The following is a 23,498-nucleotide window of genomic DNA, read 5'->3' as shown; positions in this document are numbered from 1 at the left end:
GGCAACCCTCGGCTTCCCGGCCCAACAGTGTCCGCCGGCTCAGCTGTTTGCTTGCTCAGCGCCGGCACTTCCAGGGGACCTGCTGCCCCGACTGGACTCCAAGTGCAGCTCCGTTCAGGCTGCGCCCGCCCAGCCCTCTCTGCCCAACTCTTCCTGGCAAAACCTTGGAACTCTTTAGCTTAGCAAAGCCGTTTGTTCCCAGAGGCCTGAACATCACATGCTCCTTCCTTCACGGCAGATGGCCCCATGTTTATTTCAGCCGCTGTTCAGGCTCAGCCTGTCAGCCAGCTTGTGGGGCAGGCCCGGCCCTGGGAGGGGCGCGGGCGCGGGGAGCGGAGCTGCTCGCACCGTCCAGAGGCAGTTACAGCCCCAGGCCCGGGCTTCTCTTTTCTTAATTTGACCTTTTCTGGGAGCAAAATTTTCCTTCTCTAATACACTCTCCAAGACAGCCAGAGAGGAGGTGGCACCTCTCTCAGCTCGCATACCTGGACCCAAACAGAAAAATTAACCTGCCACTGCGTTCAATACCGCCGGCAGGGTGGCATTGCTGGGCTCCCTGCGTCCCCCGGCACCCACAGCCCAGCCCCTCCCAGTGTTTTATTTTACTGGTGTTTCTGCCATCATCGCTCCTAATCACTGAAGTAATTTCCTGGAACAAAACGGCCTATGTATGTAAGGAATGGCACCAATTCATGTCCTAAAAAATATTTAATGATACAAAAAGGATATAAGTGAAAAGAGCTGGACAGAAAACCACACACACAGCAGGACACCAATATTGTAAAAAACCAAACACAATTTAGAAAATGTCAGACGAGGCAGCAGCATGGCACCAACAGCGATTGTCCGTGCGGGGGACCTGTTCACCCAAGTTCAAAAACACTGCACAGGTTCAGGAAAAACTCCCCGGGGTCCTTCACAGGAGCTCTAGCGGGACACGCGGCCGGAAGAACGGTTTTAAGGCGAACCTGCTGGAGGGGGGCCAGGTAAGAGGTTCTGATTCCAACACTGAGCTTCTGCTTCGTTCCGGGGTGACTGAACAATCCCATCTTGGTTCCTGCCTGCCAGAGACGGGCGCACGCAGTCCCTGCTCGCTGAGGGCCCGGCCTCCGCACTGCGCAAAGGGGAACAGGCTCCAGTGAATGTCTCCCCACAACCTCATGGAGCCCGTGGTCCAGCCAGGATTTGAACTCAGAGCTCTAACATCACAGCCTGCTGTCTGACCTGCGACACTGCCACATTCAAAGCTAATAAGGCCTCTACCGACCCATTTTTAAAAACTCAGAACTTGGCATAAAGGAGCCCTGGACCCACATCGCCCCGCCCCACACTGTCGGGCAGACAGCTGCATTTCCGGCAGGTGATCCCACCTGTCAAAGGACCCAGTGGAGGCAGGGCCTCCACTCCACCTGGGGCCTCCCCACCCCTCTGTCCTCCCCCAGGAGCCACTTCCATCCAGAGTCCTATCTCTCGGAAATCCTACTCCAAGGCACCTGGAGGGCGAGTCACTGTCCCTCCCCCTCTCTAATCTCGTTTCTGGGCTGGGGCCTGGGCGTACACTGACTCCTACCCCCAGGACTAACAGGGTCAGGAGGGAACACTGAGCTGTCTGTGTTTATAAAATAAAATGAACCCTAGAATAAGCAGGTACTACTTTGGAAATCACACACCGATGATTAAGAATAACTCAATGCAGACTCATTCCTACACACCCTGACCACAGCCGACTAGAAATAACAAGCCCACACCACCGACACTGGTAAGCAAATGGACATCCACAGCCGCCTGACCAGAGCCAGGGACCTAGAGGGTCCGGCCCTCTGACCATGGCTGACAACTCCCTCTAGTGGCCCCGTCTGCTTTCTTTACCGAGGGGACTGAAAAAGGACCGCGTCCTTAAATGCCAGCAAGAGGGGCAGCTGAAGGCAGGCCTGGAGCAATGAAAAGGCAAATGCGATCTGCTGCTAGCGACCTAGTGACTGCCATCAAGATGCAGGGGCTGGGGAAGGAGGCAAGAAGTTGACGGTGGTGGATTGTCTCACAACTACTTGCCAAGTCAAAACAGAAAAATGTGTACATGGTAAACTTAAATATAAATAAGAGGCAATGAAGAAGTGAGACCTTAAGTGGTCTCCAGAATCCTAAAATTCACCCGGGAGGGACAAGGCTCCTGTGAGCATTTGCACGCCTGAGGGTCTCTGAGATGCTTAAAGACAACGATAATCAGCGATTTAAATGAATACAGATGGTAAAACCTGCGAATCCTGGGGACCGCCTTCAACATGATCTGCCAGGAAGCGGACGTTCACAGTAAGTCTGAAATGCTGCCTCAGTACAGTGTCCTGCTGTCCTCAGCACAGAAATGGTGCCCCAGACAGCTCCTCTCTGCCCCCCAAACCACCCACCTCAGGGTAAGGACTCGCGAGCACCAGGGAGACCAAGACAGACTTCCACCTGGGAGGATGGCACCATCACCAGCTCCCGCACTCAGGAGGGGGTGCTCAACAGCCCAGAACTGTCCGCATGTTCAAGTTCAGGTCACGCTGCCAACGGCAGGAACGGGCCACTCAGAGCTGCCCTGCCAGGCCTCTCCCAGACCTCTGCCCAGGCTGTCAGTCTCAAAGGAGAAGTCAATCAGGGCAAATCTCTAACGAGGCCCCAGAGGGTTCCTGGATTTGAGAGCAAGAGAAGGCTTCTCAAGTCCAAACCTCCATATGTTAAGCCTTGATTACATTTAAAGATGAAATATGATCTTTTAATACTTGTCCCACAGGAATGGAAGAGGTGGATAGGATCACGTGACCAGGGGATGGGACCAACCCACCAGTCGGTCCCCCACCCCGGCCGGCCACCACAAGTGGGCGCGGGCCGAGGTACGTCCCCACTTCCCGTTACGCTGGGATCCCGCTGGCCAGCCTGCCGTCCTCCTTGGTACATCTTTTGGGCCCTTGTCTCCCTATTTTTACCCAGGTTCCAACCAGATGCTTGAACTTTGTTCTGTTTCAATGGGGTGTCACCTTTACCCTGCTGCTTTCTCCCTTTAGGAAATGAAACATCGTGGATGATGAACCACACAGCAGAGCAGGGCGAAACGAGGTCAGGTACACGAGCTGTGGAGGAAACGCTGCTCGCCAGGGCGCCGTCGCAGCGCAGAGCCCATCAGTCCGCTGACGTCAGGCCGGAGACAGTCAGGCTTCCTCCCTCGTTAGCAACGTCAGTGTGCCTTTCGATAGAACCTAGCTTTGGGATGTTGTCTCTTGCTATATGTTTCCTCAGCTTCTCTTGCTCCAATTTTCCCCGTTGCTCCAGGAAGTTTAATATTATAATCTGTTGTGACGTAAGGAATCATCCCCTCGAACCCATGCTGAAAGGAAACAGAAAACATGCAAACTCCCAATCCGCCCAGTGTTCCTCCCCCAGAAGCCAGGGTGGAGTCTGAGCGAGCCCCGCCCCCTCCTAAGCTCTCCCCAACGGCCCGGAAGCACTGGCGCAGGTGCCCCTGTCTGTCTAGTCAACTCCACAAGCACATCCAACAGGAGTGGTAAGTGCGGGCGTTTCCATCTCCAACAAGCAGGTAAGAAGGGGAGGAACAGGCCACCCACAGGCCCGGCAGCTGGGCTTGGGGCCGCACGGATGCTCTCGGCCACCATAACCTTCCCAGGGCTGCACCTGAAGATGGCCTCAGCCTCAGGAAAGGGAATGGCTCTCCCACGGGCTCCCGTGGCGCTGGTGGCTCATGGCCTTGCCTGTCCCCTGGCTTCCTTCAGCCCCTACAACCAAGTGTCGGTCTCCCCAACAATAGACTGCCCACGGAATGCAGACTGGTGCAGCCACTATGGAAGACAGTATGGAGTTTCCTTAAAAAACTGAAAATGGAACTCCCATTTGACCCTGTGATCCCACTTCTAGGAATATATCCCAAGAAACCAGAAACACCAATCAGAAAGGATATATGCACCCCTATGTTCATAGCAGCACAATTCACCATAGCTAAGATCTGGAAACAGCCTAAGTGCCCATCAGTAGATGAATGGATTAGAAAACTGTGGTACATCTACACGATGGAATACTATGCTGCTGTAAAAAGGAAGGAACTCTTACCATTTGCAACGGCATGGATGGAACTGGAGAGCATTATGCTAAGTGAAATAAGCCAGTCAATAAAGGAAAAATACCACATGATCTCACTCATTCATGGACAATAGAGACCATTATAAACTTTTGAACAATAATAGATACAGAGGCAGAGCTGCCTCAAACAGATTGTCAAACTGCAGCGGGAAGGCCGGGGAGGGTTGGGGGGCAGGAGGTAGGGGGGTAAGAGATCAACTAAAGGACTTGTATGCATGCATATAAGCATAACCAATGGACATAAGACACTGGGGGATAGGGGAGGCTAGGGGACTGTCTAGGGCGGGGGGATAAAATGGATACATATGTAATACCCTTTGTAATACTTTAAGCAATAAAAAAAAAAAAAAAAAAGAAATATTTAAAGATGAAAAAAAAAAAAAAAAAAAGACTGCCCACGACTCTAGCCCAGCTTCAGGTTCTCTCTCTACCACGGACACAGCCAGCTCCCTCCCAGGTTGTCCCGGAGCCACGCTCACCTGGCTCTTGAGGACGCACTGTGGAATGGAAATGGCTCCGACCAGCAGACAATTCACATTTCTTAGCTCTTCCGGGGGCACAGGCGTGAGGATGTGGTAAAGCCGCTTCTCCATGTCGATCCCCCGACAGATCCCTGGAAGACCCAGAGCACACGCAGATCACCCTCCGCAAGGCGCCAGGCCTCCCGCCATTCCCACTGCAGAGCAGCTTCTAAAACAGAGCTTCAACTTCAACTGGGTTTTGCTTTGAAATATGACGTGGCGGGAGTCAGAGCGTGGGAATGCCGGAAGCCATGGGAGCTTCTCCCTGCTCGGCTGTGGGCGAGCAGCCTCGAGAAAACACGTCAGGTGAGAAGGCATCCCCAGGCCTCGGGGATCCGGGACTTAGAGGGGCCAGCGGAGAAGCAGAGGAAGAGCCGCTTCTTGCCTGCCCGAGGCCCGAGGCCCACGGTGTGTGGAGACAGAACAGCTCTTTGACCATCGAGCCGAGACAGCCCCGAGGTCAGACCGGCCATTACAGCTGGAGAAGTGGGTCAAGCTCCGTAGGTTTATAGACACGTTCACCCTCACTCACCAAAGCCCAAACAATCGCAGATTGGAGTCTGCGTAAGCAGGACGGGCCCCTCGGTGTATCCTCCAACATCATCCAGGATCTTGCAAAGGCCGACCCAGCTGGCGTTCACAGCATACAGGATGTGGGTAGGGGCGACATCAGAGTGAATGACCCGGAGGGCGACAGCATGGAAAGGGACCTGGAAAACAAACGGGCACCTCCCTCTGTTAATTCTTTGTTTCTTTTTTTTTTTTTTTAAATATATTTTATTGATTTTTTACAGAGAGGAAGGGAGAGAGATAGAGAGTTAGAAACATCGATGAGAGAGAAACATCGATCAGCTGCCTCCTGCACATCTCCCACTGGGGATGTGCCCGCAACCCAGGTACATGCCCTTGACCGGAATCGAACCTGGGACCCTTGAGTCCGCAGGGCGACGCTCTATCCACTGAGCCAAACCGGTTTCGGCAATTCTTTGTTTCTTTATTAAATTTTTTGGTGACATTGGTGAAGAAACTTAGATAGGTTTCAAGTGTACACTTCCACGATAATCTGTATATTGCATTACGTGTTCACCACCTGACTCCAATCTTCTTTCGTCACTACACGTATGACCTCCTTTACCCTTTACTACCCCCACCTCCCTCTATTAATTCTGAGAAATTACTTTTAGTTTGTGTCAGCTGACTAGGCAGCTTTCTAAAGTTATGCCTGCCAAACTCCCGCTGAAAAGTATCTAAACAGCGAGGAGACACCAACCAGCGTTTGCTCAGTTTCACTGCTTTAATACAGAGCCTAAGAACTTGACACAAAGTCCTTGTGCACCACCCACACTTGCTAGAAATCTAAACGAATGCCTGGAACTCTCTTGTCTAAAGAGACACACAGACACCAGTCTGTAGAGGTCCTACAGGGGTTACAGTCGCGGGAGACTGTGAAGACCCCATCACGGAGGTACTAACGTAAGAAAGCCAAAATCCACTCAGTGAGAAAAGGCCGCCATTCATTCCCTGATGCAACATATTGAATTAAGAAAAATGCATCATACTCCTGGAGCACAAGATAAATAACTACCTTTAATGTAACTTTCTGGGTAATTTCAAATTCTTAAAGCAGAAAAGTACTTTGTTACATAGATTATTTAAATTTCAAAACAAATGTGAAATATAAAAAAGGCAATTTAAATTATTGGCAGGTAAGTTCCAACTTCATTTATACAGCTTCCCTACGTGAGCAAAACTCCAGCGAACAAACCGCCTCCGACTCTCAGGTGGGGATGAGGGGAGGCCGAGAGGCGCATCCTTGCCGTGCGGGTCCGCCGCGCCTGCCTGCGAGACCTCAGCCCTGTCCCCTCCACCCGACTGTGCCCAGGTCGCTAAGCTGGAAACAGGAGCATTGAGCATCGCCCTCCCAGTGCCATGCAGTCACCAGGCCATTCCTGGTAATGAGCTTAGCACAGTGCCCGGCAGACAGCAAGGGCTCAACACTGGACAGGGCATACAGCGGAGGGTGAACGCTCTGGCCTCTGGAGTCAGGCTGCACGGCCTGCAGGCCAGCCCAAACCTTGACTATGCCCCTCTGGGTCAGCTAACTCAATGTCCCTGGCCTCAGTCCTATCATCTGTAAAATGGGGATTATAACAGAGCCACTGTGAGTAAAGGAGAAAACACAGGCTTAGAACACAGCAAAGTAAGCACTTAGGAAATGCTTCCTGTCATTTTTATTCTCCCATCACCCAGAATTCTAGTATTAAGGTGATTTCTTCCCCAAATAATTCTGGATCCCAAGATGCACATGCTCCAGTGCTAGAATCTACTGCTGACAATAACGTGCAAGACTTTAAGAGTGACCCCTGGGGGCCAGGCACCACTGTGCACTCCCGTGGACTCCGCACAACCACCCCACCAGGTCAGGTACTGCCTCCGCTCTACCAACGACAAACCGAGTCACACAGCTCGGATGTGGGAGCGCTGGAACCAGACTGCCTGGGGTCAATCCAGGGCCACCTCTGGGGTCAGGCAGGACATTCCCACTGGCCCGGAACCAAAGCTGTGCCCTGGACAGCACAGCCTGATGCCAGCTCTGCCACTGCCGCTGGGTTCCTCAAGCGGGAGTCACTGATCCCACCCCGTGGGCTGTTCTGAGGGTTACGAGAGGAGTTCTAAAGTGGAGAGAAGAGCGTTGCACACAGAAACCACGGTGTGTGCTAGCAGGCAGCTGGTCCCCACACCAGCTCAGCGTGTACCTGATAGGGGGTCAGGCTGTGCAGGGGACGAAGCGGTTTCGGCACGGGGGCCTGCAGCTGGCCAAGGTAACCCAACAAGGCCAAGTCCCGAAGAACTCTGTTATGCGACTCCCTGAAAAGCAAACCAGGAGGAGATGAGGAGCCCCCCTTACAGGCCCCCCACCTGTCATTACGCAGATCCATCTGCACCTTGGAACCCGCACACCCTGCCTTTCTCTAAGCCCGTGGGACACGGAGCAGGGAGACTGTCCTGCTAGCAGGAGCCCACTCTGGACATTCCCACAGGAAAACGACTGACTGCTCCCCCCCGCCCCGCCCCCCGGCGCCGGAGACTGAAAGTGTTACAGGACTTACTGCTCTGAGGCATTGAGGGCAGAAGGCATGTTAAAAGGAAAAAACGGAATTCTCCAGCCACGGTGGTTTACTTACCGATTCCTTGGAGTTTTTCTAAACGCAAAGCACAACTGGACGCACATCAGCTTATGTCCAGAAAATGCCACCGGACTCTCCTTTTCTTCGTCACCGAATTCCAAACTGTCTGCAAATTCTGGCAGGTAGAAGCCTCGGTCTCTGACCTTGGCCTTGCTCTTGGTGTACAAGCCATCCATGCCGTCGACATAGGCGGGGGTGAACTGCGGCATGGTTCTGCTCCGGCTGGAGCTGACCTGAACCACGTGGCTGGGCGACAGCAAGCGGATCAGATCCACGAGAAGCAAGAGGCCCTGATCTGCGGGAAGAAGAGGACGTCAGCGTCAGTGCCCCAGAACAACGCCGTGTGGTTTTGAGACAGTGCTCGGCCAGACAATCTCCCCAAAACTGGGCTCCAGCCGCAGGTCTGAGCCGGGAGCTCACCCCCACTAGTCCTCCCGGCCCCACGGCCTTGTGGCCTTACCTGTCACCCAGCCCATTGTGTTGATGATGAGAGGTGACTCTCTCTTGTAGGAGCTGAACACATACTTGATGATCTCAATGTAATTCTCATAGTTGTTTTTACAAGTAGATTTCCCAAAATATACCATTTTCTGTGGTGTCCTCTGGTGGGTGAAAGGCGGTCCTAAGAAGATAGATAACAGTAATGAATCCATGCCCTGGCCAGTGTTCCTCATTGGTTAGAATGTCGGCCCAAGCACCAACGGGTCTTGGGTTCGATTCCTAGTCAAGGGCACATACCTGGGTTGCAGGTTCTAACCCCAGAATGGTCAGGGTGTGAGCGGAAGGCAACCAATCGATGTGTCTCTCTCACATAGATGTCTCTCTCTTTCCCCCTCCCTCCCACTTTTTCTAAAAATTCAATTTAAAAAATAACAAAAACAAACAAAAAAAGCAATGTGGGATTCTGGTTTGGATTTTGAATCAGAAAAAGGAGATTAGTGGGTAACCTGTTAATTTTGAATAAAATCTATAGGTTAATTAATAGCATTGTATCAATGTTAATTTCCTGGTTTAGATCGTTGTATAGGGTTCAATAAGATGTTAATATTAAAGGAAACTGTGTTCTGCCAAAACCGATTTGGCTCAGTGGATGGAGCGTCGGCCTGCGGACTGAAGGGTCCCGGGTTCGATTCCGGTCAAGGGCATGTGCCTGGGTTGCGGGCGCATCCCCGGTAGGGGATGTGCAAGAGGCAGCTGATCGATGTGTCTCTCTCATCGATGTTTCTAACTCTCTCTGTCTCTCTCCCTTCCTCTCTGTGAAAAATCAATAAAATATATTTTAAAAATAAATAAATAAATAAATAAATAAATAAATAAATAAATGGAACTGTGTTCTAACTTACATATAATAAAATGGACAGCAGGTCCATTTACTAAAATGGACCCCACAAAGTGTCCGTTTATTTTCTGATTTTTGGAGGCTGGACAGTTATGGGAAGACCATGAGTTTGGAGGGGTAAGCTCGCATTTATGTTTTATACTGTCATATTCTTTGACTTTCTGGTTAAGTATCATTCCTCTCACATCTTACAACACCAGAACGTTTAAGAATCTACAATACGTACCTAGAAGCGGTTCTGTGATATTAAGTAGAGAAATACAGCCCGGAGGAGTAAATTCTGTCTGTCCCAGGTCACATTCCAAATAGTCAACGCAGGAAATACTAAAAATTCAAAAGGAAATCTTAACTAGCTTTACTCTGTGGAAAGGATAAATCAGATCTTAAGGATTTTATGTGCTATAATAGAGGCCCAGCGCACAAAATCGTGCGCGGGTAGGGCCCCTGGGCCTAGCCTGCAATCAGGGCGCCATCTTCTGCCCACTCACCAGTCCCCAGTCCCGCCCTGCTGCCAACATCCACCCCGGTTCCCCATTCGCCATCTGGTGATTGGAGCCTACAGGCCAGGGGAGGGACCAAGAAGTCTGCCTTCCGCCTACTTGCCAGTCCCCAGTCCTGCCCCACCATCACCCATCCCAGTTCCCCGTTGGCCATCCAGCGATCGGAGCCTACAGGCTGGGGGCAGGGACCGAGAGGTGGTCAATGCACCTCATAGCAACTGGTTGATTGGTCGTTGGCCTTTTGTTATATAGGATGGTTGTGATCTACCCTAGGCAGGCTTTTGGGTGGACTGCTCAATCCATATACAACAATGCCTAAAGACGACATGTGATGGGTCACAGTGTCCGTTTGTAATATGGTACAGCGTCATCTTTCCTAAAACGTTACCCGTAAAAGGCAATGGAGTTGACCTACTCTGAACCTCGATGTGGACAAATACGGACGCTGAGACCAAGCGACCCTCCCCGAGGTGCACTGACAGGCAGGTCAGCACCCAGAGCCATCGCTGAGCCGAGCTGCTGGGCACAGACTTGTAAATACTCTGCTCTGAGAAGTCAAGAGGCATCCCCGTCCAGTTTCCTAAATCCAAACTCCTACTTCATGCCCCAAATCCAGCAACCTGTCAAAACAAGAACACTCTTACCTGTTCAACAGCTGGTTAATCAGGTACCGATTAAATGTTGACTTTCCGACGTCCTGAAAGCCACAGACCAGGATGATGGGGCAGCCGTCTACTTCCTCTGGAGGCGAGACAAACATGCCCTAGAGTTAGCCTTCTCCCGAGGGCTCTACTCACGGGAACCGGGGCTCTGGCGCGAGCACTCAAGCTTATCAACGTCTCGCTCACCACAGGCGACGCTGACCAGCTCCTCCAGGGCCGACAGGAAACTCTCACTGAGCTGAAGGCCATTTTTCTTCTTCTCTTTTTTAATGCCCACAGACCTCAAGGCGAAATACTCCGCGTTAATCTGGAAAGTTGTCCTCTGAAATGAACAACATCAACTTTTAGAAAAGGTGGAAATTAATGCGCCTTTCCCCTCAGTTCTAAATTAATAAGCCTCATGCAACTGTGAGCTAAAGATAAATGTGATCCCTCCCTTCTCCCAACCCCAACCCTTGTCAACTCTCCTCCTAAAGCACCAGCGCCTGTTCCCACAGTTTCCGCTCACTTCCCAGCCGCCATGGCCCCGAGGACACGCGTGAGTGATTGCCAGAAGGAAAAGGGAACTGGAGGCCGCAGGCCAAGAGCAGGCTGGGTATGTGAACGAAGTCAAGGCAATACTCCAAACAGAGCCAACAGACAACATACGCAGACAGAGCAGAAAGAACGTGGAAGGCAGGCCCACGAAGCCCGAGGGCGTCCTAGGAGTGCCAGGAAACCGCGGGAGAGCCACCCGAGGAACGGAGCCCACTCCCGCAGAAGCAGCTGGAGCTGGGATGGAACACACCCCTGCGTGGAAGATGATCACGGGAGAGACCCGCCCAGGATCACAAGGAAAAGATGTCATAAAAGGAATGAGAACCGCCTGGCAATAAGGCTTGCTATCAGCAGCTCTGCAATCTAGAAAACAAGCGAGCAGGCCTTCAGTTTTGACACCAATGACCACACTGTCTCGGTCTCATGGAGCCCAGTTCTTGGGAGGGTCTTGGGCTCAGACCTGGAACCTTCCCGTTTCTATCGACTCCCTCAGTGCTGTTTTCCCACCGTGAGGCCTTTGGATCCCCTTCTGCTCAAAGCTCCAAATTTACATTTCCAACCTCTTTTCTGAATTCCAAACTCCACATCTAACAGGCATCTTGAAGTCCACACATCTACACCCGCTCCTGTAGTCACCCCCGTCTTAATTAATAGAAACGCCAAGCACCCAGGCATTGAGCCCCAAAGGCCTGGTTAGTCCTGATTCTTCCTCATATCTCACCATCCAGTCTGTCCAACAATCTTATGGGTTAGATTCCATTTATTGACTCATGGGAGGCAATTAAAGTAAAAACTGGGCTTCAGGAAATTAGTAACAGGGCCAGCAAAATAGACAGGTGAGAAGAGAGAGCTGGGAGAAAGTATAAGTACATCGAAATTACTCATTCACAGTTCAGAGAACACTTATACTGTCTCCTGTTAATAAGTCAAGATACAAGATAACCCTTCTTTTAAAAATGCCAAAAAGCACTTAACTGACTGTAATATAAAATGATGGCTTTTGCTGGGGAATGAAACTAAGGGGGGCCTTTTCAGGATATACCTTTCGATAGTGACTATTCTTACTGAGCACACGTATCACAACCTGTAGGACATATAGCACAAGGCAGGCTGGCCTCCGAGGGCAGCACCCTACACAGGCATGCGATAGGACTGTTTTGGTGAAAGTAATTTGCAAAACTCAGAATGAAAACTGGTTTTACCTCTTGTTCGAAAATGTAAGATAAGCCTGGATGGCTGGTTATGAAGTTCACGGTGGTGTTTTGCAGGTTTTCTAGCATCACAATGGAACACAGGGGAGAAAAGTTCTTCATCAGCCAACACCTGTCATCTGTAAAGAAAAAATTAAGCTACCTTACAAACAGTGACTCCATGAAACTATGCCCTTCAGGACTACCATTTCCTCGGCTAAACCGTGAACTTTTTGAGATGGACATTATGTTTGAGAGCCTTTTTTCCGGAGGCCATGCTGCACAACAGGAACACCCCCGGGTTGAGAAGTGAATCCCAGTTTGGCACCTACTAGCTGTGTGCCTTGGGCAGCTTTTCTCCTCTCCAAAATGGTGACAATATGGTGACCAGTCACTCTCAGGACTTTTGTGAGGGCTTATTTTTATTATCCTCATCTGAGGATATATTTAATTAACTAATTCTTTATTTTTATTAATCCTCACCTGAGGATATTCTTTCTGTTGATTTTTAGAGAGAGAGAGAGAAGCAAAAGAGGGAGAGAGAGAAGGAAGGGGGAGGGGGTGGAGAGACATGGATGTGAGAGACACATCAACTGGTTGCCTCCCAGACCTGCCTGGGGATCAAGCCTGCAACAGTGGTATGTGCCCTTGACCAGAATCGAGCCAGAGACTCTTCAGTTGGGGTGTGGTGTGCTGCTCTAACCACTGAGAAAACCAGCTAGGGGGGCTGCTAAGCTGTTTAGAGAGAGAGGGAGGGGGAAGGAGAAGGAGAGGGAGTAGAGGAGGGAGGGGGGAATTAGAGGTAGAGAGAGAGAAACAAACATCGATAGTATGTGCCCTGACCAGGAATGGAACCCCCCCCCCCCCATCCTTTGTTATAAAGCAGTGATGGCGAACCTTTTGAGCTCGGCGTGTCAGCATTTTGAAAAACCATAACTTAACTCCGGTGCCGTGTCACATATAGAAATTTTTTGATATTTGCAACCACAGTAAAACAAAGACATATTTTTGATATTTATTTTATTTATTTAAATGCCACTTAACAAAGAAAAATCAACCAAAAAAAATGAGTTCGTGTGTCACCTCTGACACGCGTGTCATAGGTTCGCCATCACTGGTATAAAGGATGATGATGCAACAAACTGAGCCACCTGGCCAGGGCTGTGAGGGTTTAAGTCAGTGGTTTTCAACCTTGGTGATTCTAATGTGCAGCCAAGGTTGAGAACCACTGTAGTAGATGATCCAGTTCTTCTCATTACCCCGGTTAAGATGAGCTCTGAGCAAAGTCCGGGCTTCTCTTTTCATCTCCTTCTTGCTTTTCTCAGGCATCGAGTAATGAACAGCACTGAGAGCCAGGCAAGAGTGGGTGTAGGTAGAGAAGACCTCTTGGGAAGGCTGGCCTTGGCTAATGGTGAAACCAAGCACCTGCACCTGGCCATAAAGGCAAGTCACGCGACAGGTCCCGCTAAAAGGAAAAACCTAGCAGGGAAAGAAAAAAAGAAAAGAAGTAACACTGTGGATTCCGTTACTAATGCCTGAATTTTCCAAAATCTTCATTGCTAGTCACATATCAAAAGGTGGCAGATTTCTAAATAACAGAATACATTGCAGTGGGTGACTTCCAGGTACTTCATGCTTTTTGACCGCAGATGACCTCCCATGCAGCTACAGACAGGAACACACGGAAAACAAGGGGGTCCCACGAGCCCAGCTCTGCTGTCCTCCCGGACCAGAGTCCAAGTGAAGAGCAGGGACCCTGCAATCAGGCTGCGGGGGTCGGATCCGACTACCGGGCTCCTTTGGGGAAGTGACCTAAGCTAACCCTGTTTCTTCCTGTCAACATCCATCGCCACCGCGGCAACGACTCCAGGTGGCTGGGAGCGTTCCATGGGTTCCTACAACCAAGACACTCAGAACACGCAGAGCCTGGCGTTACTAGGCTCCCAGTAAATGCGACCGATTACCAAAACCGTCGCCATTCAAGTCCCTTTAATCACCCAAAGACCTACATCACCCAAAGCGGAGTCCTTCTCACCCTCTGCCCAGCACCACCGCCGGGAGGCTCTCTCGACTCCCACAGAGGGGCACGGTCTCCCCCGCCCGCCACCCCCGGGGCTGCGTCTCCGACCCCCCAGCCCGCCGGGCTCTCTGGGCGCTCGACTCACCTGTTCCCGCGGCAGCAGCAGCAACGCGCGGCCCGGGCCAGCCGGCCGCAGCGGCGGGATGGGGAGTCTCGCGGGGCAACTCGGGGCGATGTCCTCGTCCTCGTCCGAGGTCGGGCTGGAGGCCCGGCTGGGGGTCGGACTGGGGAGCGGTCTAGGGACCCGGCTGGGCACCGCGGTCTTGGGCCCCGGGGCAGCCGCCGAGCGCGACGCCAGCCAGCTGCCCTCCCGCCAGTCCGCGCCGGCCGCCTGGGCTTCCAGCAGCCGCCGCCGCAGGCGCCTCCGGCCGCACCAGCGCAGGAGCCGGAGCCGGCGGCGGGGCCGGCGGCTGAGGGTGAGCTGGGGCCGGGCCTTGCGGGATCGCGCCCACGTGGAGCGGAAGGGCCCCCGCTTCGGCAGCTGCAGGGTGTCCGCCATGCTGGTCGCCGGCGCTGGCGGCGCGAGAATCTCGCGAGATCTCATCGCTCCGCCCCGCGGCCCGGGGAGCGTCGGAAAGAAGCGGCCTGGGAGCAGCGGGCGCCCTCTGCCGGCGGCCCTGAGCCTCCGCCGCCACCTCAAAGGCTCCTGCCGGCCGGCGGGCTGTCGGCGGGCGGCGCCTGGGCTGCCAATAAAGAGGTGACCTGTGCCCTGGCCCGGTGGCTAGGCTGGTTGGATTGGCGTCCTGTGCACCAAGAGCTGGCGGGTTCTAACCCTGGTCTGGGCGCTTATGGGAGGCAGAAATCATTAAATATATCCTCGGGTGAGGATTTAAAAAAACACACACGTGCGTCTTGGTTGCGTTTCCAGCGTGGGGCGCTACCTCTTCAGACCTGAAAGCGCAGCGGCGGGCAAACCGCAGCCGGAACCTCAGGACTCGGCCAGAACCGGAGGAAAACCCCGCGCCCTGCTTGACGTTGCTAGGCAGCTCTGGGAGGCGGCCGGTGACGGAAGTCCAGGGCCTGGCCCCGCCCCATTGCCCTTTCTCATCTCATTGGTCGTCTTCTTCGTGGCCCCGCCCCCAAATGTAGCGCTAAAACCCTGCGCCCTCAGGTGTTCCACCCCGGCGGGCGCGGCATGACGTCACGTCCGGCGGCGGCGACGGCGGCGTCTCCGCTCCGTGCTGTCGGCCGGGTGCTTACGCCCCGGGCAGTTGGCGGGTGGGGCTGTGGAGTGGACGCGTCTGGAATCTGTGGGGCCGGCGCAGGGAGGACCGGCCCGGGTGAGAAGGGCGGAGCGCGAGCGAGAGAGGGAAGGGCTGCGGCCGCCTATGTCCGGCCGCTCGGGAGCCCTGGGAGCGGCGTGGGCTCCGCTCACCTGTCGGCAGCCGCCGCCCTCCCCTGCCGCGGGTCCTCTCGCTGTGCAAGGCCGATCAGTTCGTGCTGATCCGCTGCTCCTTCCCCCAAACTTTAATCCCTTCCATCAGCGCCCCTTGACGACCCTGCCCTGGGTCCCACCAAGCCATTCCTCGTCCCCCCACCGAGTCCCCTTGCGCTCCCGCCACCCATTCTCTGGCCAACCCTACGATGGGCTGCTCACCTGACCCCCGCGCCCGGGGAAGCTTTCAGTCTGTTCCTGTCTCTGCATGCACACTCTAATCTCGATCTGAGCTCTCGTGCTACTAAATGTGACGCTGAGTCGAAGCCACCCCACCTCTCCCACTTGGCAAATCTAAGGGCTTTCTCTTTTACCCCTGGGTCCTGCTGGCCAGGATGTCACTTCTGCCTTCCTCCCCTCCAGACAGATCATGGATGGTTCCTTCATCCAGCACAGCGTGAGGGTCCTGCAGGAGCTCAACAAGCAGCGGGAGAAGGGCCAGTACTGCGACGCCACCCTGGCCGTGGGGGGCCTGGTGTTCAAGGCCCACTGGAGCGTCCTCGCCTGCTGCAGCCACTTCTTCGAGAGCCTCTATGGGGTTGGCTCCGGGGGCAGCGTGGTCCTCCCTGCTGGCTTCGCGGAGATTTTTGGCCTCTTGTTGGACTTCTTCTATACTGGCCACCTCGCCCTCACGTCAGGGAACCGCGATCAGGTGCTCCTGGCCGCCAGGGAGCTGTGTGTGCCGGAGGCGGTGGAACTGTGCCAGAGCTTCAAGCCCAAAACCTCGGCGGGACAGGCACCAAGTGTCCAGAGTGGGCTCGCCAAACCCGCCCCCCAGGATATGAGCAGCCACCCCGAGGAGCTAGCAGGCGTGGAGGAAGAGGAAGCTTCCGGGGCTGTGGGTCAAGTCCCCAGGGATCAGGAGCCCGGCGGCAGCACCAGCCCGCCGAGGCCCCAGCTCGGTCTGCCCGCTCCGATTGAGAGCCCGTCCCTGCGTGGGACACTCAGGCAGGCCCTGAAGCTTGGTCCCCCAGAGGACAAGGAGCCTGAGGATTGCAAAGTGCCTCCAAGGCCCTTCGAGGCTCAAGGTGCCCAGCTGCAGGGCAGGAGTAATGAGGTACTGGGCGCAGGGTGCTGGGACTGGGGAAGTGGGTGTTGGGGAAGAGATTGACGCTTTTCTGGCATAAGCTGGACCCCAGGGTAGAATCTCTGTTACGTGGGTTTAGAACAGGCTTTTGCCACACACAGGAAGCTGGCCTTGCCCTGCGCCTCGGCTGTCCGCAGCTGCCAGCTTCTTGGCGGGGAGTGGGCGGCATCGGGGTTGCAGGTGTTTCCCCAGGATAGTGGAATCCAGCCACTTGCAGTTCCCACAATAGAGCCCCTGCCTCCCAGTGCGAGATCCTGATGCGCCCCCCACCCCCTTCCCACGCCAGGGCCCTGACGGGAACAGGCACAGGCATGGGGGCTGGTCTGGGGATGTGCCCGGGTGGGCCTTGGGATGGACCTGGATGGGGCTGGCTGCAGCCACCCATGGGCCCTGCTGCTTAACGGGGTGACGTGCCGCCTCCTCCTGCCTCTTCTCTAGTGGGAAGTGGTGGTTCAAGTTGAGGATGACGGGGATGGCGACTGTGTTTCTGAGATGGAGACTGTGCTGACCAGGAGGAAATCGAACGTCCTCAGAAAACCCTGTCCTGCCGAGCCAGCCCTGAGCGCAGGCGCCCTGGCAGCCAAGCCCCCCGAGAAGAGAAAAGGTAGAGCGGTGCCGGTTGAATGCCCCACGTGTCATAAAAAGTTCCTCAGCAAATACTACCTAAAAGTCCACAACAGGTAAACACTCTGTTTTTCTGTTTGCTTCTCCTGTCTGCCATTCCCATGTTGGGGGAGGGGGCCTGTGCTCCCCACTTCGGGTCACGTAGGGCCAGCGGCTCCGTCTCAGACCCGCATGATGAGGGTGAGAACCTAGCCTTGGGTGGGATCCCTTCCTCCCTCCTCCTGTGGGCCCTCGGGTTGGAGAGGGTTTGTGTAGCCTGTCAGCAGCTCCGCCCCCTGTGAACCTTGACCTCCAGCTGGCTCTGCCAAGGGGTGAGGGAAGCCCCTGAGGCCACAATAGGTATTTCTGAAGCCTGGCCATGTGGGCTTTGGGCCAAGATGGTAACTGGTAGGATTGGCGCTGCCTGGGGTTCTGGGGGATCTAGTCCTGGGGTGTCAGTGGAACATAAGAGACCGTTTGGCTCAAGCTGTAGTGTCCACTAAGGAAACCGGATGCCACGGGAGCTGTTGTAACGGAAAGTACAAGGGAGCAGTTAAATGCTGTCAGCCCCTCAGACGTGCCAGCCACATTCAGAGCTCAGCCCCGCGTTGGGCGGCACGGGCACGGAGCGTTCCCATCGCTGCTGGGGCTTCTCTTGGAGGGCGCTGCTCCAGGTTCTCCAGGGTCCCGGGGACGGCACCTAGGCGACCTGCCGTCCTCCCCACCACTCCCTAGCCCAAGGCCTCACTGGTCCACCGTGCTGCACTTTCTGGCCAGATCGGGCCACACGGGTTTCCTCGGTGTGACACTCGGGAAGCACCGGCGACCAGCAGAGTGGAGGAGGGAGGAGGGAGGGACCTGTTCGCCCTCTGCTTTGGGGCAGCTGCTGCCAGCGCAGTCTTTGGGGAAGTCCAGTGTGGGAGACACCCTGGGTGACCGCGTCTGCCTGGTCACTCCCCCGTGTAAGCACTGGCCCATCCCCCCGTGGGCTGCAGGGGGTGATGGCCACCTGAGGTCCTTGGGCTGGAACAGGGCAGCCTGTGAGGTGGCAGAGGACGAGAGGAGCGGGCAGGTTGCAAGAGCTGCCGGTGCCTCTCACAGGCTCCGAGGTGAGCAGTTGCCTGCCAGTAGCGGACGAGCCCGTGCTGGGTGCTCGGATCCTTAGTGAACAAAACCAAGAGGCCTTGGGGACCCTGCCTTCCACTGGGGCGCCCAGACTGCCGCCTGCCAGACGAGTCCTTTCACAAGAGGAGGTGGGAAGTGCCACAGAGCAGTGCCAGCCGGGGAGCTCAGGACGGGTCAGTTGTAGTTGGGAAGGAAGATTTGAGCAGCTCCAAGCAGGTGAGGACGCTCATCGAGTGGAAGCTGGGGAGAGCGTTCAGGCTGAGAGAGGAGCCAGAGCAGGAGCCATGGGGTGGGGTGGGGTGGCCAGTGGGTTGGCAGACACTATGGCAGAGAGACCTGAGGAGTGAGGCCAGCAAGGTAGGGGGCGTGGAAGCTGTACCCCCAGGCCCCCAGGCCTTTTCTCAGGTGGAAATAAGAAGCGTTAAGGGTCCTGAGATCTGCCTGCTTACGGTTCCTATGATGGCTGACGTGTAAAGCTGCCAGGAGGCTGGTGTGGGCCCAGGCAGGAGGCTCAGGCCAGGCCCAGGGCCCGGTGTGGCCCCTCGGGGGTGGCCGGAGGGGAGGCGCCAATGGTCAGCTATGGCCACAGTTTTGGGGCAGATTGAGTGGTTTCTCCAGGGAATGTGGACCCAGGGATTATTTCTGCCTCAGAGAGATCGGGGCGGCCCCTGGGCCGGAGCTGGGAGGGAGGAAGGGTTCCCTCTCCACCTGCAGGTTCACCAGCCGCGTGGGGAGCCGCTGGGAGCCGGAGGGGGCACTGGGGGAGGGTGAGGCGGGGAGTCGCTCAGCCCACACCCGTGGCTTCTGGCAGGAAACACACGGGGGAGAAGCCCTTCGAGTGCCCCAAGTGTGGGAAGTGCTACTTTCGGAAGGAAAACCTCCTGGAGCACGAAGCCCGGAACTGCATGAACCGCTCGGAGCAGGTGCGTGGCTGGCCCAGGTGCCTGTGGGCGGGGCATGTGGCCTCCGTCCTGCCCCCGGGAGGGGCCCGCAGACTTAGATGGGACGGTCAGCGCGAGAGCTGCATGGTTTTGGATGCCGTCAAGTTGGCTGCCTGGTATTACAGGTGGGGACACAGGTCCCAAGAGTGGAAGGGACAGCCCAGGAGGCATTTGGGGTTTGCCTGCCGGGCCCCTGGGCTTTGGAGAGGGGGTACCTCGGTGGGGGGCTGCCTGCTGGGAAAGGCCACCTGGCCACTCCCTTCACCCCCTGGCGGGCCATGTGGCAGGGCAGCCACATCCTGCCCTTGTCTTCCTAGAGGCCTGTTGCCAGGCCAGGGCTGCAGGGAAGGCCGCTGGCCCCCGCCCCCAGCCTGCCGGGCCTGAGCGGGGCCTGGTGTGGAGGGTTTGAACCGTCAGGGTCAGGGCAGGCAGATTACGTGTTGCCCTCTCCCACCCTAGCGGCGCCCTCCTCGGGCAGACTCCTCCCAGCAGCGGGCAGGCAGATTACGTGTTGCCCTCTCCCACCCTAGCGGCGCCCTCCTCGGGCAGACTCCTCCCAGCAGCGAGTGGAAGCCCGGGCAGAGGCCCCGCTGATGCCGGCCCCGCTTGCCCCTCACACTGCCAGGTCTTCACGTGCTCCGTGTGTCAGGAGACCTTCCGCCGGAGGATGGAGCTGCGGGTGCACATGGTGTCCCACACGGGGGAGATGCCCTACAAGGTCAGGCTCGGCCTGTCCCCAGGGCCCTGGGCCAAGGGGCAGCCCCAGGATCCCTCCCTCTGGGTGCCTCCCCCTTGCAGCTTCAAGGAGCCCCGCCTTCCCTGCCCATCCAGTGCCCCACACCTTCAGGCTGGGCCACTGGTCCTTTTTGGGCCCTTGTTTCTTTCCGTAGAGGGCAGGCTCAGCATCCCTGCGGGTAGGGCATGGGGCGCCTTCCCAGCGTGTGCGTCACCCAGGTCAAGGGGCCTCCCAGTGTCTCCGGCTGGGCCCTGCCCTCTGTCCCCCGCAGCCCAGGGGTGGCCGGGCTATGGTGCCGGCTGCCTCAGGTGCCTGCGGCCTTGTCTTCCAGTGCTCCTCCTGCTCCCAGCAGTTCATGCAGAAGAAGGACTTGCAGAGCCACATGATCAAGCTGCACGGGGCTCCCAAGCCCCACGCTGTGAGTGTGGCGGTGCCGAGGGCTGGGCCAGCGCGCTCAGACGCTGGGACTGTAGCTGCTCCAGGGGTGGCTGTGCGGTTTCTGCCATGCGGGGTGTCCCGGGGGGTGCGGGCTCCTGGGCAGCCCCGCCCGGCCCTTACCCTGCTCCCTCTGTCTGGTCCCTTCTGCCCCAGTGTCCCACCTGTGCCAAGTGCTTCCTGTCCCGGACAGAACTGCAGCTGCACGAGGCTTTCAAGCACCGCGGAGAGAAGCTGTTTGTGTGTGAGGAGTGTGGGCACCGGGCCTCGAGCCGGAACGGCCTGCAGATGCACACCAAGGCCAAGCACAGGTTGGGGTTGGCCCGTCTTCCCCCAGGGCCTGGCCCTGCGCCGGCTCCAGGCCAGCAAGTGGCCCGGCAGGCAGTGTGCTGACACACGGGTCAGAGCGCCCGCCCCGAGTGTGGTGCCTGCAGGGGCAGCAGAGGGCCGAGCAAGTTTGCCAGGCAGCCGGGGGGAGGGGAGTCCAGGCTAAGACAAGGCTCGGTGCCTCCCTGGGCAGGAGTTGGCGTCCCCTTGCTGGCACTGCCAGGCCCTCCTTCCCCGGGCCGCCCATAGAAGCCTCGGCCCCTCCGAAGTGGCCCAGGCCTCGCTGTTTCCTTGGCTCGGGCCTGGGGGGCTCTCGGCAGCAGTGGAGTGAAGGGGGCCCCTTCCCTCGGTGATGGCCTCTGTGTCCCCCACCCGGACAGGAACGAGAGGCCCTACGTCTGTGAGTTCTGCAGCCACGCCTTCACCCAGAAGGCCAATCTCAACACACACCTGCGCACACACACGGGCGAGAAGCCCTTCCAGTGTCACCTCTGTGGCAAGACCTTCCGCACCCAAGGTGAGGCCGGCCTGCCCTCCCGGTCCCGGGCCGGGGCCCCGCGCCTGACCCTCGTCTCGCCCCACAGCCAGCCTGGACAAGCACAACCGCACCCACACCGGCGAGCGGCCCTTCAGCTGTGAGTTCTGCGAGCAGCGCTTCACCGAGAAGGGGCCCCTGCTGAGGCACGTGGCCAGCCGCCACCAGGAGGGCCGCCCCCACTTCTGCCAGATCTGTGGCAAGACCTTCAAAGGTGCCTCACCCCCCCTTCCCTGCAAGCCCAGGTGGAGGGGAGGGCACGGCATCTGCATTGCTTGCCCAACGGAGCCGGGGGGTCTCCACTGGGAGAGGCCGGGGCGGCCGTGGCTGTCACACGCGCCTCCTCGGCAGCGACCTTCTCGCCGGCGGGTCTCCCAGTCCCCATGGAAGGTCTGGGGGCTGCTATCCAGCAGTGCTAACGGAGCAGGGCTCTCTCATGTAATCCTCGCCTCTAGCGGAGGGGGTGGCAGCTCCCGGGTCCTGTGCAGTAGTGACCTCGGGACACACTGTAGGTGGCAGGGCCCCAAGCAGCGGTTGGAAACCTGGAGGACTCCCAGCTCAGGGCAGGACCCCGTCACTTCCCCGTTTCCCGCCCTGCTAATGCCTCTCCTGCGGGCCCCTTCCCTCGTCAGCCGTGGAGCAGCTGCGTGTGCACGTCCGGAGGCACAAGGGCGTCAGGAAGTTCGAGTGCACCAAGTGTGGCTACAAGTTCACCCGGCAGGTAGGCCTGGGGTCCCCTCCTCCTCCCCACCTCGGGCCTCCCAGCCCAGCCCTGAGCCCCCCAACTCCTAGGCCCACCTGCGGAGGCACATGGAGATCCACGACCGCGTGAAGAACTACAACCCGCGGCAGCGAAAGCTCCGGAACCTGGTCATCGAGGACGAGAAGGCGGTGGTGGTCGCGCTCCAGCCGCCCGCCGAGCTGGAGGTGGGCTCGGCCGAGGTCATCGTGGAGTCCCTGGCCCAGGGCGGCCTGGCCTCCCAGCTCCCTGCCCAGAGACTGTGCGCGGAGGAGAGCTTCCCGGGCGTCATGGAGCCCTCGCTGCTCATCGCAGCTGCCATTCCCGAGGACTGTGACTCGTAGCCTCCACCACAGCCCCGGGCCCCGCCCCCAATAAACCACATGGCTTCGCACTCGCTCCCTCGCTCCTTTCAGCCCGTCCCCAGGTGCCGCCAGGCTGCGCTTTCCCAGCCCCTAGAGGACCCTCTGCACCTGAGCCCAGCCCTTCCCACCTGGTCAGACCTCAGCAGAGGACACCCTGGTGGGGAATTTGGGGGCCAAGCCTGTGGCCCAGGACGCAGTCACCTGTCTCCCATCCCTCGTTCAGTTGGTTGTAGCATGGGAGCAGATCCCAGGGGAACATGCTTCCCTGAGCCCTGGGGTCAGCCACCCCCCCTCCCCCCCCCCCGCCCCGCCACCGGCCTCACGGGTTCAAGACTCCCGCCCAGGGAGAGTGCAGCTGAGCGGAATGGGCCTGAGGAGGCCGGCTCTGGACCCTGCCGGCCACACCCCACTGAGGGAAGGGCCCAAGGTGGGTTAGGTTGTCCAGGAGGCCTGGGCGCAGACAAGGCCAGCCGAGAGTGTGAGATCCCCTGCTCCTGTGACATGGGGACAGGAGTGGGTGCTGCTCGTCACGGTGCGGGAGGCATTGTTAGCGCTGCCCTGGGCCAAGTTACTAACAGCTTCATTCCGTCTTTTATGGAATTACTAACAGTACACGCTTCACAGATGAGATTAAGGGAGAGAGCCCCCGTTTTGCTGTCACTGCTAGATAGCAACCCCCCAGACCTTCCCTGGGCTGGGGCTGCTCTCAGGACAGCTCACTCTGAGCCTGGCAGCTGGCGGGCACCAGCAAGAGCTCCAACAGGCCAAACCTGCAGCCTCTAGTCCCAGCCCTGGAAGTCAGTGTCGCCTCCACCTCCCTCCAGCTGCCCCCAGGGGGGTGTTTGGGAGGTGGTAGCGATGGTCCTGACCCTGTGAGCCTGAGTCACGCCAGAAGACCCTTCCTGGAGGGTTCCTGAAACGGCCCCGCAGCATGCTAAGTCCCGGGGTTTGAGGAACCCACCTCACCATCTTCCACTCCTTGACCACTGGGGAGCTCAGGTAATGAGTTCAAGTGCAGTGAC

At 56.9% G+C, this 23,498-nt stretch overlaps 2 protein-coding genes across 3 annotated transcripts; one reads left to right on the top strand and one right to left on the bottom strand.

Moving 5' to 3' along the window:
• Positions 1-689: 689 nt before the first annotated feature.
• On the bottom strand, positions 690-15,281 carry NOL9 (nucleolar protein 9). Its single transcript, XM_059691435.1, has 12 exons — positions 14,234-15,281; positions 13,328-13,547; positions 12,081-12,208; positions 10,528-10,663; positions 10,324-10,420; positions 9,406-9,503; positions 8,301-8,462; positions 7,838-8,135; positions 7,409-7,520; positions 5,185-5,362; positions 4,611-4,744; positions 690-3,364 (listed from the first exon to the last, which is right to left on the bottom strand). Exons 1-12 carry the CDS (start codon positions 14,690-14,692, stop codon positions 3,215-3,217), a joined length of 2,172 nt encoding a protein of 723 aa, XP_059547418.1. The 5' UTR covers positions 14,693-15,281; the 3' UTR covers positions 690-3,214.
• On the top strand, positions 15,269-22,508 carry ZBTB48 (zinc finger and BTB domain containing 48). Of its 2 annotated transcripts, XM_059691436.1 has the most exons (11): positions 15,270-15,428; positions 15,947-16,640; positions 17,109-17,350; positions 19,210-19,321; positions 19,965-20,057; positions 20,407-20,493; positions 20,667-20,821; positions 21,218-21,354; positions 21,422-21,586; positions 22,005-22,093; positions 22,165-22,508. In XM_059691436.1, exons 2-11 carry the CDS (start codon positions 15,954-15,956, stop codon positions 22,453-22,455), a joined length of 2,058 nt encoding a protein of 685 aa, XP_059547419.1. In that variant the 5' UTR covers positions 15,270-15,428; positions 15,947-15,953; the 3' UTR covers positions 22,456-22,508. The 2 variants fall into 2 exon arrangements, with proteins under 2 accessions (XP_059547420.1, XP_059547419.1); XM_059691437.1 differs by lacking the exons at positions 21,422-21,586; positions 22,005-22,093; positions 22,165-22,508 and having other exon boundaries at positions 15,269-15,428; positions 20,667-20,835; positions 20,877-21,358.
• Positions 22,509-23,498: the final 990 nt, after the last annotated feature.

The sequence above is a fragment of the Myotis daubentonii genome, chromosome 3 (genome assembly GCF_963259705.1).
Source record: "Myotis daubentonii chromosome 3, mMyoDau2.1, whole genome shotgun sequence".
Classification (NCBI taxonomy): Eukaryota; Metazoa; Chordata; class Mammalia; order Chiroptera; family Vespertilionidae; genus Myotis; species Myotis daubentonii.
This window is presented reverse-complemented; position numbering and strand designations above follow the sequence as displayed.

What these genes read in the sequence shown, in the direction of transcription:
- ZBTB48 (XM_059691436.1), top strand. Translation starts at nt 15,954, where the DNA reads ATGGATGGTTCCTTCATCCAGCACAGCGTGAGGGTCCTGCAGGAGCTC. An exon ending in TGCAGGGCAGGAGTAATGAG is followed by an intron (nt 16,641 to 17,108) that starts GTACTGGGCGCA and finishes CCTCTTCTCTAG; the next exon opens with TGGGAAGTGGTGGTTCAAGT. An exon ending in CGGGGGAGATGCCCTACAAG is followed by an intron (nt 20,058 to 20,406) that starts GTCAGGCTCGGC and finishes CTTGTCTTCCAG; the next exon opens with TGCTCCTCCTGCTCCCAGCA.
- NOL9 (XM_059691435.1), bottom strand. Translation starts at nt 14,692, where the DNA reads ATGAGATCTCGCGAGATTCTCGCGCCGCCAGCGCCGGCGACCAGCATG. An exon ending in AGAAAAACTCCAAGGAATCG is followed by an intron (nt 7,521 to 7,837) that starts GTAAGTAAACCA and finishes TTTGCTTTTCAG; the next exon opens with GGAGTCGCATAACAGAGTTC. An exon ending in AGTGCGTCCTCAAGAGCCAG is followed by an intron (nt 3,365 to 4,610) that starts GTGAGCGTGGCT and finishes GTTTCCTTTCAG; the next exon opens with CATGGGTTCGAGGGGATGAT.